Source organism: Melopsittacus undulatus, chromosome 2 (genome assembly GCF_012275295.1).
Source record: "Melopsittacus undulatus isolate bMelUnd1 chromosome 2, bMelUnd1.mat.Z, whole genome shotgun sequence".
NCBI lineage: Eukaryota > Metazoa > Chordata > Aves > Psittaciformes > Psittaculidae > Melopsittacus > Melopsittacus undulatus.
Window position 1 is genome coordinate 67,527,982 of NC_047528.1, and position 19,230 is coordinate 67,547,211.

Sequence of the window (19,230 nt, forward strand, 5' to 3'; positions counted from 1 at the left end):
AACCATTTTAACCTTCCTCCCATGATTCACTCAAACTAAGCTACCAGACCATGAAATCAAAAAGATCTATCACCTATTAAACCTTTATTACCTGCAGAAAATTCAGGCTTCAAAAACTAAGCAATTTCTTTTTAGTCTCGGCAACTGAAAAAGAAATATTCTGAAGACATCATAACATTTCACCATATGACTGCATCTGTTCCAAATCAGTGTATCATTCCTTCAAGCAGGATGAAAGGTAGAAATTGACTCAAGTCATAAGCCTAATGAAATCTGAAAGTAATTACAGTAAATGTTTAACTTCAATCACAGTTAACTACTTATCCAACTTACTCCACTAACAGATACATCTGTCAGCAAGTATACGTCACCCAGTTACTTCTTGATGATACAAAAGTAGTGATCTATATAGAATACATAGTGCTTCAGTGAGAATAACCGAAACAACTGCAGTACCTGGTTGTTTGCCCCAAACCCAACTCTCAACAATTGATTTGGCCCTGTAAGTGGGCAGTGGAGCCTCTTCTTCATCTTTCTTTTCTTTGTCGTTTTGCTCTTCTTTCTTTGATGCAGTTTGGCATTCAGTGCTATCATCTAAAGAGGAAAAAAAAAAGAAAGAAAGAAAAAAAGACCAGTTAAGCTAGTTCCTCCTTGAATTTAGTTGTAGGTTTGAAATGTACAGGTGAAATGCCCAGCCAACAAGTTTACAGCAATATTCTCTATCATTAAGAGTACAGGGTGTGGAGAAGTAGTATTTTAACATGTTAACTGTCAAAGGTGCTAGGCCTCATGATACATTTCATAAAACAGTGACCTTATAATCCACAAATCACAGCTGTAACCTCCAAGGCAGGATGTATGTTTAATATCAATATCATCATGGAAGACTTGCAAAGGATTTGCAATACACAGTGTCACAAAGGATGCACTTTCAAAGGATGCACTTCAAGTAAGATTTTGCTCCCAACTTATCTGCATTTCTGTACTATTTGTTTTCATATTCCATTTCCAACACAAAAAAAAGATGGCAACTGCCTTAATATCAAAAACAAGGAGCTATATATTGACATTTACACTAATTTTATGCACCCATATTTCAACATCTGTAATCTTATCTAACATCTTTGTCATTACCAGCAAGTAAAGAAAATAATACAATCATTTTCTGCCCAATCAACAAAAGAGCATTTCAACGTTTTTGAGATTACCATCATAAAGAGAGAGAACACACAGTCACTTATCTCTGTAATCAAGGGCTGCATGAAAGTCCCAATTTTCTAAATGCAGTAGAACTACACAGCTGGAAGTCTCTCCTTATCCATACTGGGGATATGGATCTCCATATCCATACCTCCCCCATCAGTTCAATACACAAGATTGCTTTGCAGTTAAGGGCCAATGTAGAAACTCCTTTCCTCACCTTGATCTTCTTTTCTAAAATATCCCCAAAAATTTCTCATTTGCAACTCGCCCATTAAGAGTTTAAATCCATTTCCAACAGGCTTTTAAAAATGACAGGTACTCTATTCCTATCTGCAAGTCTAGTCTACATAGACATTAAACACATACACACACGCAAAATTTCCCAGTCACAAGAAGACAAATAAGCATTAGAATTTTGTCTTTTTTTCCTGTCCCACCCCACCCACCCAAAACGCATTTGTACCAGCATATTTCAGAAGACAATAATAAGCAAGAGGTTTATAGCTGTTGCCAGATCCAGCACATATGACTCACCATGACCCCACACTTGGGAGATCAAAAGGCTCTTACTGCCTCAAAACAAACAAATACAACAATGTACAAAAACATTAAACTATTCTTTCCATCTGGCCTGAAAAAAAAATAAAAATGACTGCCTAATCTGGTTGTAACCAGATCAGTGATTGCCTCTTTGTTAAAAATTTGTCAGACTGTAGACAATAGCACCTCCCAAAAGAAACCTTTTTAACGTGCCTTAACTTACAAGTTTTAAATTAAAGCCAATGTTTCCTTACCTATAACACTACTGCTCAGGAGGTGGCAGATGAAGACTGAGGGAGAACAGGGTGAAAAAGGAGACATAACTGCAGCATGCATGCTGCAGCTAAGATTGTGGGTTATGAAAGGGATAGCAAAGTCACTTGTACATGGCAACCACAGAGAGAGTATAACCATTTCTCTCAAATGCCAAGTAACAGCCAGTAGTACAGCAGTCATCAGTATGATAACACATGTACAAAGTGTGACTGAATCTAGCTGCTTCTATTCCAAGTCACAAGCAAATAATACTAAAGATAAAGATTCCATCATAGAGTTAAATCAGTGACTAAGGACCCTGTTTGGCCTCAGTAGTTCAGAATATTCTCACAGTAATCTCACTGTTTCTCCATTCACCCACACATCTAGAGACATACTCTGAAGGGTCTGGGATTTTACTTAGTGGGTGAAGGGTGGTGTGCCAAGACACCACATTTCACAGGCAGCTGTAAGAGAGCCTGTTACATTTTTTAACAGATCCTCAGCAAAGGACAACAAAGGGCTACAAACTAAATCATTTTGCCCAGCTCCTCAGGGCTAGTAAAGAAGGTCCCAATCCAGGTGGGAACTTGAGCTTTGTATTGCATAAAAACAACCTTGTCATGCAAATCCACAAAGAGGATTTTCTTTTCTACATGGTCTGTATGAACAGAAAAGAGAAGCAATGAGAGAAAAAGCAAGAAGGAGATTATGTGAAAAAAAAACATTAAAAACCCATGTCAAATTGTTCCACAAAGACTTTTCACTATACTTGCAAAAAGCCAAACACTTGCTCTGTAAGGTACAAAGTTGGTATCTCTCTAGATTGAAAGCAGCAACACAGGCATCATAACTGTGGAAGTTCAGTTACACTTAATGAAAGGGATTTTTAAACAGGGAACTCCAAAGATTTTTCTGAAAGAGAGGCAGGGAGGAAGATATTTTGAGTGAAGTCAGCACAGGCCAAAATAACCAGCAATAAGACAGTTTTCAAAACAATGCACACAGGAACATGCTACAGTGTGCCAACCTGTTTTAAATTCATTTTTCTTAGACTGAAGCCTGAATGTTGGGGTGGGGAAAAATAACCATGTAGCATTTCCCTTACAGAATTTTCTTTAACTATGCTCTGGCTTAGAAGCTTAAACCTCCAAGCTGAGGTAGGTATGCTCAGCCAGGCAAAACAGAGCAACTAAGTAACCATTCTCAGTTAGAAGTCAGCTCCCAAACCAAAGCACAATAGCTTACCAAGTGTGCTCTGTCTTGCACAGCAAGAGCTTAATCCAATATAAACAGAAGATAAAAAGGAAGCAACTGAAGGTGGAACTTACATTTCATATCCAATTTAAGAAATAACCGACACCACATAGTTGCCTCCCGCACCTGCTACAGTAGTAATTTGTGCTGCTTTTAAATGCCAATGAGCTGATATAGCTAGGAATCCCCCAGTAGAACGAAAAACCCTGTAACAGTTTCCCAATAGATATTGTCATGCACAAGGCAAAAAGTTAGTGTGTGCTTTTGGCAAGGGCTGTATTTTACAACCACTCCCAAATAGTATTTGGTAGCCCCAGATGCAGGAAGTATTTCAGCTGCGGTACAAAACAATCTGTTTTCTGTCAGAGAACTGTTTTTTTTTAATATATATATAAAAGAAATATATAGTATATAAATATATATAATATATATATATACACATATACAAACTTCAATTGATAGTTATTTGTAAAGGAAGGATGCATGCCTAACTATTTGTAAGCCGTGTTTATACATGGCTTCCAGGTAAGAAGTCCAGATGACAGAAGATTCCAATTTCTTAAGTGGAAATAAAGTTTCTTTTCTTCCCTGGTATACTGTATTTTAAAATGCATTCTTTAAATTATCTGTTGAATATGCAATACATTTTACACTTATGAAGTTAAACTGTCCAAGGGGGTAGAACTAGGACTCCTCTCTGCCCTACACAGAGTAGGATAACCCACAGCTGAGTACTAAATACTTGAGCTACTGGATATAGCCAATATTCACGGGTTTGGGAAGCAGAAAAGAGGGAGCTAAAAGACACACTTCTCACTTCTAACAAGTTCTCTCTCACACAAAAAAGGAGGCTCAAAGCAGAGCCTTGCCTATATGCCTGCTTGCTACAACGGTTTGATACATACATGCTCTGAACAGTAACCAACATAACCAATTCTCACATACTGTTACTCTTATCATAAACATTTAGTTTCTGTCAGCCTCCCTGGAATTGCTTGTGGCATTTGGACTTTATTACCTGCAGGTGCAACACAGAATAAGCTTTGTGGATTCAACTGCACTAGGCTGACAAAGGTTGAGCTTTCAGGAAATGGTGAACAGAAGAGGAAGCCCGAAGTGTTTACCAAAGGCAGGACAGAGGCATGAAGCTGATGATTTTGTATTTACAGTAATGGTTCAGTAAAGTAACTTAAAAATATAGTAAGAATAACAGTATTTAATACGTTACTATTTTCAGTACATAGCTTCCAGTATACAAGACAATAATCTCATCCAAACATCCTGAAGGCAGCCTGATTATCTTCTAATCATATATCATGCTGCAAGTTCACCTGTACTTGGACATCACTACTGTCACAGCTATGTCCTCAGCTGATACTTTGAAACAAACAGGTTCCGCTGAAGGCAATTATCAACAAGTTCTTCTGCAAGTGCCACAAAGAAAAAACAGAGGCTACTCCTAACCAAACATTCTTGCTAACAGGCAACAAAAAATACAGTATTTGCATATTTTTATAGAGAGAAAAGGAACGTTTTTCCCTATCAATAGCAGTGGCCTATTGCCACTGCTGATATCCAGTGAAAGAATGAAGTACCTCTTGTGAGCAGCTCAGTCAGTACCAACAGAGAGCTAGAGCACTGCTAAAGAAAAGCAGTCATGATGGACGGACATAAATTAGAACTTCTGAAAACAGACTGAATAAAACGGACTACTTACAGCAACCTCTCTTATTTATCTCCAAATTAGTCAATTTAGCAGCAAAATCTGAATGTTGAGATATAAAATGTTGATATAAAAGCACTGTACTTTATATACATTTCATTACTTATATGTACTTTTCCCCTCTCCTCTTGAATTACATTTGTAGATCATTTATGAAAAAGTAACTACCAACAAAGCAAACTAAAATATCTAGATTTTAATTTCATAAAACTCAATTTGAGCTGCATATTCAGATGTGCAAAACTGACCAAATTTTCTCATTCCATGATTCACTACTGCCCATCTAAATCAAATCCACAACCTAATCAATATTGACCAAATATAGCCACAATTCAAGTTCCGTTTTGACCACGACAGTGACTGCTAAGTGATCTCCCTGGCTTTATCTTTTGGAAATGGATGCACAAGCTTTTCCATTCCATTTTCTCCCTTTTTCCTGTTGAGGAGGGACTGCGAGCGAGAAGCTTGGCAGGCAGCTGGCTAAGGTCAATACACCACAGTACAGTACTGGAAACAGTAAACAGCAGTCTTCCTTTAACAAAACAAAAAAAAATTTAATATTTACAAAAATACAATATATACACACAAAACAACCAACCACCACCACAGACATCAGAAAGCTTTTGAAAGCCTCATCGTAGTTTGTACCACTGATGCTTTATTTCTACAGAAAAGCAGCAGCACCCTACAGGCTTTTGCACTTTATACCTTTTTGATTCTTAGAAGTCATGTGTACACACATACATCCAGCATTTAAAAACAAAAAATTCACATCATTATTCAGTCCCAAGTGTGGATGAATGTGAAGTCACAGATGACTGACTTGCAGAATCTCTGACAGCACTATAATACCATAACTAACAAAAATCCCAATTATCTGTGGCTACTTAGCTACAAAGAAGAATAGTTCTCTGTCAAATACCAGCAGGGCTACAACTCTAAATACAATGTGTATCTGACACAAAAAAAATCCCAGAGGAAACTGCAGCAACTTCCTTTGTAAAGCAAAATATTATTACAGATGTTTGTTATCTTTTTGTAGAGTGTGTTGAATCATTACACCATGACCATCACAACACCTTTCTCATGAGCTGTCAGTGACTGGGAAAGCATTTCCCACACTTCATTTAGGGGATAACCCTTCCCTTCATTGCATCAGGTGTATGATGCCTTTTAGTAAGATCCATAAAGCTAGCTAACCCTAAGAAAAAATATTACACTACCTCCACTCATTTCATGAGTAGCTATTGAAGTAGCCTTTCTGATAAGATCAGCAATATTTTTGTTCTGTGTCAGCAACAATACTCAAAAGGACCAGCAGCAGCAGGACAAAACAAAAAAGTTTAACTCCAAAACAGTTAGAAGCATAATCCTTGTCCTTACTGCAGCATGCAGCTACTCATAACCTACAAAGCTTATGCTCTTCATAAACATAACAGATAATTCACTTTCCTCTCAAAATATTTATTATAGCTTCTTTCCTGTAGAAGTAACTTCCTCTAGTCAAAAAGACTTCCCTTCCACCCCAGATTTTAAGGAACACTAACCACAGGTACAAAAAAATTCTCTCCACAAGGAATTGAGCATTACTGGTTTGAAATATCATGCCTATCCAGCAGTACAGTTCAGGAAGTAACAGAAGCTGAAATAATAGCTCACTGCTTAAGGCAGTATTTCTACTCTTCTCCTGGACAGAGCCTTTTATTTGGGACCACATAAATTACTGACAAAACTTATCTGACCATTTGGTGAGCTCACTTCGGCCAGATTAGGAAACAAACCTTTTCCTTTTTTGACCAGTTTAACTCCCTATTCAAAAAGGGGTCAAAAAAGCATTACAATAGGAAGAAAGAAAAAATGCAAGAGCAGAATTGTTTCATTTTGGCATAGTCCATCATGAAACAAAATCCACCTTCATCAAAGTAACCTCTCTGAACAGACGCATCAATCTCACATTTGCAGGATTGGGAGCATTTGAGCTGCCCTCAAGTACAACAAAAAAAAAAAGAAAAATGAAACCCAAAAAAACCCTACTACACTCTCAAGACAGACTGTGGACAGTTTTTTCAGCTGACCTTTTAGCTACTTTATGAAGATGGTAAACAAAATTAGAAATAGTAGGATCTACTCTACCCCATTCCTCAGTCCACTTCCTTTAAACAAAGGCTTCAGCTGTATACACACCAACCATACCAAACAAAAGGACACTGCCAAGCCTCTCTCAACACGCCTAGTTACAAAGTTTAATTTCAAAGGGCTGGAACAAAATTTAAGCCTTCCTTTAAGCCTTCATTTGAAGGCTCAGACATTACCCTTCTGTACACTTTTAAGAAACCAGTTTCAATTGTATTTAATTCAAGACATAAACGCCTCCAAGTTGTACAGATAGGTGACAACACACCAAAGTTTTGTGACAGCATGAAATCTGAATTCCATTTTCATCATTACAATGCAAAAAAAGAAAAATTAACAAGGAAAAAATAATTTTTAAATCCATACCTTTTCTTGGAGGTAGTTCGCCACTTTGTGTTAACTCTGTTCCAGGATATACAATCTCCCCATCTTTTACCATTTCATTCCACAAGCCACATAGTCCATCTCGTGTAAAAGCCAGCTGTTAAAAATAATACATTACATACAGTTACACACAACAATTTTATCTCAAGCCAACTCAAGCTAACATTTAATACATCAGATTTTACATTTGGAGCCAGAAGAAAGAAAACACGCATACCACCTCACTCATATATTCATTGTGTGTGTGTGTATGATAGGTGTGTGTATGATAGTGACTGTAAATAATCTTCAGGATGTCTGATTCTCTAGCTATGCTATTTTCAGACTAAAAACACAAAGCAGTAACTTTTAGATAGGTTCAGACAGGCTTAGAAATACAAGATGAACTTTCTCTCAGTGAAAATCTCTCATCAAAAGCATGGATTTTATCCACACATTCAAGATAACATGCAGTGGTCAGGTACATGGGGCAGTGTCCACCTTTATCCCTTCAAGAAAAGATATCCAAACAAAGTCAAGCTATATAAAGTCACAAAACTTTATATAAGGAAGTGTGAGGAAAGTCAATACAGTCCCTTCTCCCAACCAGCAACTGTAGAGCTGGGCACTCAACCAGAACATACGACATCAAGGCACAGATTCATAAACATATTTTCATCAGTTCAAGCTGGTCCTGCTGTGCAAAGTATCTCTCTCAGCCATCCGTCTTCCTTCCAGCTGCTACAACACCTCCTGTTGCATGCAGAACCAGACTATGCAACCGACCAAGACAAAAACCTGGGGGAAGAGCAAGGGGCCGCCCCAGACACTTCCCAACACATTATGCATGCAACAGGACAAATACTCGCAACAGAACAAATGGCAGGATTGGCTCATGAAACCACAGGCTGCAACATGATTTCCCCTAATGACTTATGAATTTTTATCTCCCTTGAAGGATCCTAACAACCAGGGTGACTTGTCTTCTACTGATGCTGTTCTCCACTTTACAAAAACACTGCAAAACAAGTATCAACATCCTGAGCAAACTCCATAACAATCATGCTGTAATTTTCAAACATATCACATAAGGGAGGAGGGGAATACATGAAATTGAAAAACAGAATACCTTTAGCATACCAAAGTGGTGCAGTGGACATTAAAAAAAAACAAAACAAAACAAAAACCTGCTGAAGGCTCATTGAAAAGCATCTTTGTGTTATGCAACTAGCATTCAAAAACAAAGTGTTTTAACTGACAGGTAATACAAAAATACTATTTGCACAACTGCTGTAAGATATTTATCATTATATGCAGAAGTCCGCTTATACTTTATTTTGATCTATGGCCTAAAGATATTTAATGATTAAGGATTACAGGTTTTAAGAGTCACAATCGCTAGGAAGTCCTTTGCTGATCTAGCTGATCACAGTTAACAGGAGGAATACAGACAAGTTGCCTGTTTTGACATCACTGTAACACACTAAACTATCGTAGTTTGACTTCACATTGTATACTTCAGAAATTTACTCTAAAACGTATTAGTGATTTCAGTTGTTTTTCTTTCAGCATAAAATAAGAGCCAACACATTGTAGGTACTTGTCACTTGCTATTTCCCAGACTTGGGGAGATAAAAGGAAAAAGACAGTGCAAGGTAGGAATTATTCAGCTTATCTGTGGTTTATCAATTGTGCAGCACTAGAATTACACTGTGACCAAGGAATTTATTTTTCACGATTTTTTTTCTTACAAAAACAGCTAAACACAACTGTTCCAATATGTTGGGCTCATATGTGATACTTTTAAAAAAAAAATCACCTGTTGAATGCTAACATATGCTAAAATACAAGCTTGAAAAAGAATGAGGGAGGCAACCCTCCAGATGGGCTGCATAATAAATTGTGCTTTTCATATAATTAAGATATTTGTCCAATAAACAATCTTTTCAAGCATTTTATTTTACATTCTCAGATCACATTTGTATCGAAAATTATTGTCACAGCCTTTAAGTTTACAATCCCAAGGCCTGCAGGCTATGAATTCAAGGTTCTTCATAATGCAGCAGTGTTTGTTTCAGAAAACTTCCTACTTTTGCAAGCACTGCTGTAAAGCAGAATCAACAATTATATTCTTGGTTTTAACCTCTAATCCTTTCACATAGCACAAAGTGTACTCAAGTCTTTCAAACAGCTAAGAACTGAAAAAGTAAACAATTTTTTTCTGCCTTGGGTTTGTGTTCAAATTCTTATCAAAGAAATTTTCTGTATGTTGCATAAAGATAGAACCACCACCAAGATCATAGGTTAGAGGGAGCTCCTCCTCCTTCTCCAGATACCTCTGTGGAAGCTTACAGCATGAGCAGCCTTCAGATAAACTATTTTGCTTTTCTTCATGTTGCAGTTAACATTTTGACAGTAGTATATGTGTTGGGGAGGGAGAAAAGGAGACATGCTGAAAGTAAAGAAACTGGGCTTTTTTGTAGCAGTAATCAAAGCAACCCACTGAAAGGACAATTAAGAAACAATATTTACAACCAACTCCTGCCATAACTGAGTGCAACTTGATTCTAACTGTAACAAGTTCACTGTTAATCTACTTTACATTGAGCAGACATATTAAACAGTGAATCACCACTACAATACTCAAGTGAAAGAAAAGTCTGAGGTTTTAAATGATAAATTATTCCAGCAATTTTACTTTCATGATCCTTAAATTCTATAACCGTAATAGAAGCTTCACAGCTCCCTAGAGGAAAATATTTCACTTAACCAACAGAAACAGGAAGGAGTGGTTGATATACCAGAGTCATGCTGCCATCAAGAGGGATCTTGACAGCCTAGAGATATGGGATGACAGGAACTTCATGAAGTTCAACAAGGAGAAGTTGAACAATCCCACACATGGGGAGAACAATCCCAGGCACCAAAACAAGTGCTGAGGGCATTCCAGCTGGAAAGCAATTTGCAATAAACACCCTGTGAGTCCTGGTGGGCACCAAGTCGAACATGAGCCCTTGGCATGAAGGTTAATGGGTTCTTAGGCTGCATTAGAAGAAATGTTGCCAGCAGGCTGAGGGAGGTGATCCTTCCCCTCTACTCATCTTTAGTGAGGCCACACCTGGAGTACTGGGTCCAGTTCTGGGCTCCCCTGTATAAGCGAGACATAGGCATACTGGAGAGAGTGCACAAAGGACCACAAAGATGATAAAGGGCCTGGAGCATCTCTCCTATGAGGAAAAGCCAAGAGAGCTGGGAATGTTTAGCCTGGAGAAGGCTTGCAGGGGAACTCATCACTGTATATAAATATCAAAAGGGAAGGTATAAAAAAATATGGAGCCAGGCTTTTTTCAGTTGTGCCCAGTGGAAACATCATAGGCAATGGGCATAAGCTGAAACATAAGAGGTTCCCTCTGAACATCAGGAAACACTTTCTCACTGCAAGGGTGCCAGAGCTGTGGCACAGGCTGCCCAGGGAGGCTGTGGAGTCCTCATTTTCAAAATATTAAAAAGTCATTCAGACACAGTCCTGGGCAACTAAGTCAATCTGCTTGAGCAGGGTAGTTAAACTATATGACCTTCAGATGTACCTTCTGACCTCAACCATTGGTTATTCTGTAAAACCATCAGCTGAAAATAACTGTATGGTAGAAAAGTCAAATATCTACTTTGACTATACAATCATACTTTCCTTTCTTTCTACAGTGTTTTAAGACCACCTTAGGCAGCATAAGCACATATTACTTCCTTCTTTTGCTACCACCAACTCTTCCTGCATTCAGTCATTTGCAAAGAGTCTGTCAACACATCCAAGTGCTGCAACAGAAGACTGAACTTTGCTCAGAACAAATTTGGAAAACATCTCTCTAGTTTCTATTTTCAAAAAAAAAAAGTGACTCTTCTTCCACTCAGTTCTTTGAAGAAAGTTCAGAAGGCAGTCAATGGTGCAGTGCAAGAGAAGAAAAACACATTTGGTGTCATTATTTCTGACATACTGGGGTTGCAAGTACAAGAGCACCTACCTGTACTTTGTTAAGTCTAGCACTCTCCCATTAGATTGCCTGATTTATATGGACATCCTTCCCCCTAATAACTTAGTAATTTCATTTGTGAATGTTTAAAGAGATGAACTTGGCAAACTCCGTAAGTTAACAAATTAAGAATAATTGAGTTTTCATTGAACATTTGAAACCAGCAACAGTGCCAGAGATGTACACTCTGTAAAAACCCACAAGGATTCAAGTCCCTCCTGGTCTCACAACCTATACGCTGGCTTCCCAAGACTGAGACAACAGCAGCTCTATGCTCCATCAGCACTACTCACCACCTTACAACCTTAACCTGTGTTCAGGTTCCACCAAATCAAGTATCATTCTCCATACCCAAAATCTCCCTTGCTCTCCCCATGATGTCTCCTGACCTCCTCTCAGATAAGACCACAGCCATATACCTTCATCTCCGACGCACCTCACCTTCACAAACCCCAAGAGTCTTCTTCCACCATTTGTTAAACGTTCGCACCTCCAGACAACATCTAGATCTCTGTGCTTGTAAGGCATGTACACCACCACATTCATACTTCCCACAGAGACCTCAGCCCTGCTCACTTCTCCCAAGCCAAAAGAGCAAGGATCTAAGCAGACTTATACTATAATGTAAACTGGGCAGCCCCCAATGTAATCTTTTGCTAATTTGATCTTTGCAGTTAAACTGTAATTTATTCTGTCTGGTACAACATTTAAGTCAAAGGGATATCTAGTCTGGTTGCTGGCATATCCGGCAGCCATCTTCCAAAAGGGCTTGCAGTGAATTTCCCATCCATCCCCATCAAATTCAGAGAATAAGACATTGGCATTAACATTTCCTTACATGCGAAGAGAAGTAAATCCTGCAACCATAACCAGTTAAGTTTCTGAGAATTCTAAAAGCAGCACTACAATTTGCTTTTAATAAACCATTTTAAGAATAATCAGCAGCTGTGATTTTGTTCATACACTTTTCTGCAGAAAGAACAGAAGACTCCATAAAAGTTAACTTGAGCTCAAGAAAAATGAAGCCAAGAAAAGGAAATAACACAAAAGGACAAGGGCTGGGGAAGAGAATATATGTTCTTCCACTTGGTTAATTCTACGTTAGACACTGGCTGTATTTAAGACTACATGAAAACATTTTTCCTTAGAAATAGATTAAAAAAAAAAAAATCCACCAGTAATGGTGAAGAAAATCACAGAACAGTCTTTTCCCAAGTCCCTCTGTTGATTTTGCTTTTTGAATCCATTCAGCTTGTTTCCTTTTTCATTGTTGTCTTCTTCAGCATTTCATCCTAGCTTCCTTCCTTCCCTGCTGAAACATGCCCTGAAACCACAGCTGCTTATCGCACCTAGGCGAAGCACAGTAAAACATCATTAGATCTAAACATATTGCTCTAAAACTCTGATAGCAAAGACAGAAAAGTTCAGCAGCCCCACATTACTTCAAAGGATTTGAGGCTAAGCTACCAAGGTCTCTATAATAACAGTTTACCGGTCTTCCACTTGCTTCCAAAGTCTACTAACAGTTAATGGTCATACACAAAGAAAAACAATGGAATTCCATCAAACTTAGAAGATAAATTCTCTTTCTCCATCCGCAGAACAGTAACTCTGTCTGAGCCCAAATATTTGCGTAATTTAATTTATCTAACCTATTACTCCACATATGGTCCTCACACCTCCTTCTGGAAATTACTATTTTGGAGGAACAGCATTACTTTGTTTTTTCAATAACTGAAAAATATCTCTATTGCAAACTTCACTTCCTTTAGAAATGTAGGAATTCTCATTTGCAGTTTGCTACAAGAACTTCCACATAAGCCCTTCAATTTTTTATCAGAAAGCCTAAATTAAGAAGAAAATTAACAGGAAATCAACAAAGCAGAGAAAGCAACTTTCACTAAGTTTTTCTAATAGGTAAGAAAGCATTTATTTACATTATCTTCTTAAAAGCAAAGACAGTGATCTAGATGCCAGAAGAGTGGAATTTCCATTAAAATTAAAACACCAAATGTAACTTTGAATTGAAGGTAAAACAATTTCAGACCAATGCAACTCCTACAGGTGGGTGTCTCATTTTAAAAAGGTTACTATCATTCTGTGACAAAAAAAAAATGACAGAAATAGCCTGCCAACCATGAACTCAATTAAAACTGATGAAAATGCATCATAGTCCTCTCGCAGGCACCTTGACTGTTGCTTAAAGTTTTTTTCCACATTACAGGAAAATGAAAATTTTTCACCCTAACCCCTGCTATTAAGCACAACACAGCTCCCTGCAGGATCTAGAATAGGCAAACTAATTAAACACCATTTGAATGCACACATGCATTCCATTAACTGACAGCAATTCTAGGTTTTTTGTTATTTAGATGTTACTGATTAAAATTCTCTGCATAAGGTTCTAAATTAGTAGGACAGTACATCTACTGAATCGGAATTATTTTAAGCACAGTTTGACTCAGCAAAGTGGGTATCTAGGTTTAAGTAAACAATTTTAATCTTCTCTTCCTGAAGAATTTCTAGATTCTTCATGCTTTCCTTTTCTTAAAAAATGTCTTCCTTAGAAACAGCCATTAAAACATGATCTCCCATTACACAAAAGCTTTCACTATAAATGTGATGGTTTCTACCAGTAACAGACATAAATAGGTAGGTGTTTTTAAATATGTTAATTCAAATCTAAAGAAAATAAAACTAGAAATTTAAGTGATACACTAACCTTTCTAACAACTACATTAAACATGACCTGTGAAAAAGTGGCCTGCACTAAAATTCACCTGTTCCATAACTTCATAGGATTATTTTATTAATAGGAGATGTTATACACGTTACATGTTGTACTACTGATGTTACTTCATATTGAGTTGAATTACCCTAATTTTTCAGCAGCTACAACAGTTTGTGTTTTTGTCAGACAACTTCATATATCTTAACTTTGCTCCACCAGGAAATTTAGATTTTTAATAAAGCAATTACTTCTCAGTTCAAAATTATACTAGCAGCTTAAATCGTACAATACTAGGTTAATAATTACCAAGTTAGTTAAAAGACACAGCATAGTTATGGTGTCCACTTGGGTCTTTGTAAATCATTCTGGATTCCTATAATAATTTGATTACTTTCAGATAAATTTATATAAGTAAGAATATATTGTTACAATAAAGTTCCATTAACACTCCACATCAGTTAATTCTGCAGGCTAGAGGCTGACTGTTATTACAAAAGGACTTGTGTCTTCAATATTGTCTTAAGAACAGTAATAACATGCTAGATCACGCTAGCTTTGTCTCTGAACAGCAACATCCCAAAACTGAGGAAGAACATTTAAATTTGGCCTGGATGCCAGCTGGAATGGTGACGCATGCAGGTGATTAAACACAATCCATGCTAAAATCCACGTGTCATTCTCTTCTTATTATACTAATACCACTATATTATAGACTTATTAATACACATAGTATTATAATACCATATATTACATTATTAATGTTACATTGTCTTGTACTAAAGCAGAAAAGAATCCCATGATTTTCAGAGAGATTTCACTGGCTTAATCCACAATAACTGCCACAGCCATCAATTCTAAAAAGCAAACTAACTCTCTGGCAACAGTGACCAAAAAAAAGAAAGGCAACTGCTAGCCCATCAAATGAAACATTTCACTTATAATTCTAGCTATACTCCCTACATTGTGCAGAACAAAGAACATTTAAAACCAAAAAGTCGGTTCTAAAGACTAATCAAACTAATGTCTCCTAAACTAAGAATTCCCCAGTACAATTCTGGTCCTTGAAGGACTTTTACCCACTCTTGCACTGCTGTACAGTGAAAATTTAAGGATCTAGCTGCAATATTAAGAGTTTCAGTGTCCGATTCCAAATCCTAATTTGTAGTCAGCTTGATTCACATAAATCAAAGAAATGTCTTTCTTTAAACCTCTCCTAGGTACTAGGCTCATCTTTTCAATTCCTGTTGACAGTCTCTTGAACCCCAATAAAGCCCTTCTACAGTCAGCTGGTAAAAGCATATACTGTAGGAAATCAGTATATTCAGTACACATAAAACTGATCAAGGATCAAGAGATAGGATTTATACCTACAAAGAAATCTCACACGTAGCTAGGTCACACTAGTCAACCAGCAGCTAAAGTAGTCCATCATCCAACAGAAAAATTCCCCAGAGCCCAAAACCCCTTTACTTGACAGAAAATATCTGCCATTTAATAAATTAAAAAAGAGCAATTCAAGATTCATATACATGTTGTTTAAAATACTGAACACATACATCCAAGTAGAATTCTGTGGTAAGGACCTGTGTCATACCAAAAACAGTTAACCTAATATGAAAATTATACCCAGGAGGCCTGGCTACTCTTCAGATTCCACAGAAGTGATGTTTGTGTCCAGCAGATCACAAATGATTACTGTTCTCTTATTTCATTAATCTCCTAATTTTGACTACAGCATGATTGGAAGAAAACAAAGGGAGTACCCCTGCAATTAGAGTCTAGCTTGTTATTACTTGTAAAGAACTCCTACTTAGAGCTTATTCATAGAAATTTGTTACAAATTAAGATTTTTATTATTAAAAGGAATTATTACAACACATTAACTAAACAACAGTCTCATAAAAGACAAATATTTCACTGCATTTATACACACTCAGCTGAAAATAATCCTTAAAGATTGGATGACAACTGAAAGCTGTCAAAGAGTTTACACAAGCAGAAGAAGAGATGTAGAAAAAAGGCACTACAAATGACAGAAAAAATCTGACAGATCACATGGTCACATTTTTCACCCTATATAATAGAGAAGAAAAATAGGCAGTGCATAATCAGCAGCTGATTGCCACTTTTAAAGCTAAAATTTTTCTCTATTCTACAATCAGTGAAGCAACATATTTGTAATTTAAAAGTCAGGCTTCAGGGAACACAAATATATTTCTGTATTTCTTACTATGTTTCAACTTTGTCTCTATTACGTTTATTTACTACATTAGCCAAAACAGCCAACGTCGGATCAAAATTTTTACTTTGGTAAGAATAAATTATGAAAATAGAACTATTCTAGCCAAATCAAGAGCATTAACTGCCATTTCATACCATTTATATACAAGACCCACTAAATAATACAGTCTCTAACTCTGTATCTGCCACTTCTGATTATGATTTATCTTGTTTGATGTAAAATACTGGAGAAAGGCTGCTTCTGAATTACAACTGCATGAGGACAAAGACCCTTGCCTAACCAGAAGAACAGCTGAACTCAACTATTCAGACTATCAGCATGTAATCCACAGTAAAGTCACTCAGGATGGGGTTTTTTTTATGTTTTACTATTATTAATCTGCAACAAAAGAATAGCATTGGCTGGCCCATCCAAACAAGAATTTCAAAGTTTTGAGCAGGAACTTGGAAAGGTTATTCAAAGTAAGGTTTCTATACGCAACATCTGGAGGTAGAAAGAAGACTGACAAGACAAGGACTTAACCCTAGTTACCCGTTTCATCTAAAACAAACATATCTGACCCAAAACTCTCTACTTCTTTATACTTTCCATTTAATTTTCAAACCTGAATCAGGAAGACACAATAGCATGCTCATACCCATATCACACAACTTTGATACCTGAACAGACCATTTTCTAAGGAAAAAAAAAAAACAAAACCAAACTTTCACCAAACACCAGCACATTTCAAAGATAAGGCCCATTTCTACCATGTATCTGCAACAAAAAATTAACTCCCTTCAAAAAGGACAAAATGTAAAGGAAGCCTGTACCCATTATATGAACAGCTACAGTAAAACCTAATCTGAATTCTTCAAACTATAAATTAATTTCCGTCATCTTCTGTTTCAGTTGTCCAGTGCATTAAAGCTGCTAGCCCATATGCACTAAAGAAGTTTAGCAACAACCTAAATGAAGGATTTATAGATCTAGCAGTAATGCCACATGTTCAACTATGCGGCTTGACACTCTGCAAAGATAATATACATACGTAGTCCCACTTGTTTCTAAGCCAAAGGGGTAGGCCTTACAATACAGATCTGTTTGCAGCAAAAAAATAAGTTAGTGTGTCTGCAATATCAGTTCTAAATCAGCATACTGACAAAAAAAAACCCAAAAATAAAACAAAAGAAAACCAAACTCTACACATCTACCTCAACAGCAATGCTGCCGTTTTCTGTCAGCTACTTACACTAAAAGCATCCTTGATCTGCACCTGAAAGGTCACAGTGCAACACAACTATATAACCCCTTACCTGTAAGTCTGTCTTCAACCATTTGGAGTCAAACCTTGCTTGAGCAGCCAGACAAAAAGGTTCAGAAGACATGTTTCCTTCTCCAGCCTTCTCTCCAGGCTGGCTGAGCAGCCCAACCTGCCACAGGATAAGAAAAATACCAATCTAGCACATGAAGTAAACCACACAAGGTTATTTTTGCTCAGACTAGGGTGTCTTGCACTTGATCTTCACGAATGTATCGTGAATAAGGACCTTCCTCGATTATATCCTGCGAAATCCCACAGGGAGAGGCACATACATTAAGAACACTATTTAAACCCCAAAAATACCCCTCCACTTCCCTTCCCTTCCCTGTACCACCCGTGGAAGGAAACCTCCCTTCCGCTGCGCTCAGCTACATCAGAGGCCTAACGCTGTCCCTCAGACCCGTAAGTGGTGCATAAAATAAATAATTGATCGCAGATTACGCAAGCCGCAGGCCAACATAAAGCGATTACCAGGGGCACCCGCACCCCCTTCTCTCCGGCAGCAGCCGAGGCCTGGGGGCTCCCCCTCGCCACAGGCAACCCTCTCTCCCAGGCGCACCCCCCGTCCGCCTTCTCTCACGCTTCGCTGTCACCGCACCACACGGCCCCCAGCCGCGGCGATAACGCGGGGCGGGGGCCACCGGGCGGCGGAGGGCCCCGCCAGGCAAGGGTCCCTGCACACAGCGCGGGGGCCGCCCTGCCGCCTACTGCGGCCAGCTACACGGGGCGGGGAGGGGTGGAAGCGCGCCGGCCGGCCCCCCACCACCGCCAAGCTCCCTCGCACTCACCGGCCAGCCGCGACAGCGGCGGCGGCAGCTTCTTGATTCTCGCCTCCCTGTACCGCCGCCCGCTCGGTCCCGGTTAATCCTCGCCCCTCCTTCCCTAGCCCGCCCACCCCCCACCCGCTCCTCCGCCGGCAGAGCCGCTCGCCGGTCCCTCCCTCTCTCCCTCAGTACTGGAGACACGGGAAACGCGGCCAATTCGCGACTCAGCCCCCAGTGCGCCAGCAAAGAGCTCGGCCAATCAAGAGAGGAGCGGGAGGCGGGACATCCTGTCCCGGAGCAGCGGGCTGCGGGGTGCCTCAGGGCAGCGCCCGGACCGGTGGGCAGCGGAACGGCAGGGGCTCGGGTGGGATGCGGATATTAAAAACCCTTGGGTTGGGTTGTTGTTTTTTGTAAGTCCCGTTAGGGGCTATCTGCAAACTATACTGTTGAGTTCGTTTCTAAAAAGAAAAGCGGCATTTACATATTTCAGTGCAGAAGGGTCAACAGTGAGCAGTTCAGACGCAAAGAAAATGTCAAAAACAGCTTGAAGGAGTCGAGGCTGGAAAAGGGGACATGATGCTATTACACACAAGAATGATGCTAAGGAAGAAAGCAGGAACTGCCTAATGGCAGGAGATGTCTGGAGACTGGAGCCAATTGCTTCTAGCTGTTAGCGCCCAGGTGAGAA

The 19,230-nt window shown here is 38.7% G+C and overlaps 1 protein-coding gene across 2 annotated transcripts in view; it reads right to left on the reverse strand.

Moving 5' to 3' along the window:
• The window catches only part of HERC2 (HECT and RLD domain containing E3 ubiquitin protein ligase 2), a 107,353-nt gene extending 88,706 nt beyond the window's left edge, over positions 1–18,647 (reverse strand). The window contains exons 1-4 of one of the 2 annotated variants that reach the window (XM_005151396.4): positions 18,567–18,647; positions 17,771–17,887; positions 7,478–7,592; positions 457–594 (exon numbers count right to left, since the gene is read on the reverse strand). In XM_005151396.4, coding sequence (XP_005151453.2) covers positions 457–594; positions 7,478–7,592; positions 17,771–17,842 — 325 coding nt within the window. In that variant the 5' untranslated portion in view covers positions 17,843–17,887; positions 18,567–18,647. Of the gene's footprint in view, positions 1–456; positions 595–7,477; positions 7,593–17,770; positions 17,888–18,566 lie in introns of those variants that run through there. The other variant, XM_013129594.2, reaches the window with a different exon arrangement.
• Positions 18,648–19,230: the final 583 nt, after the last annotated feature.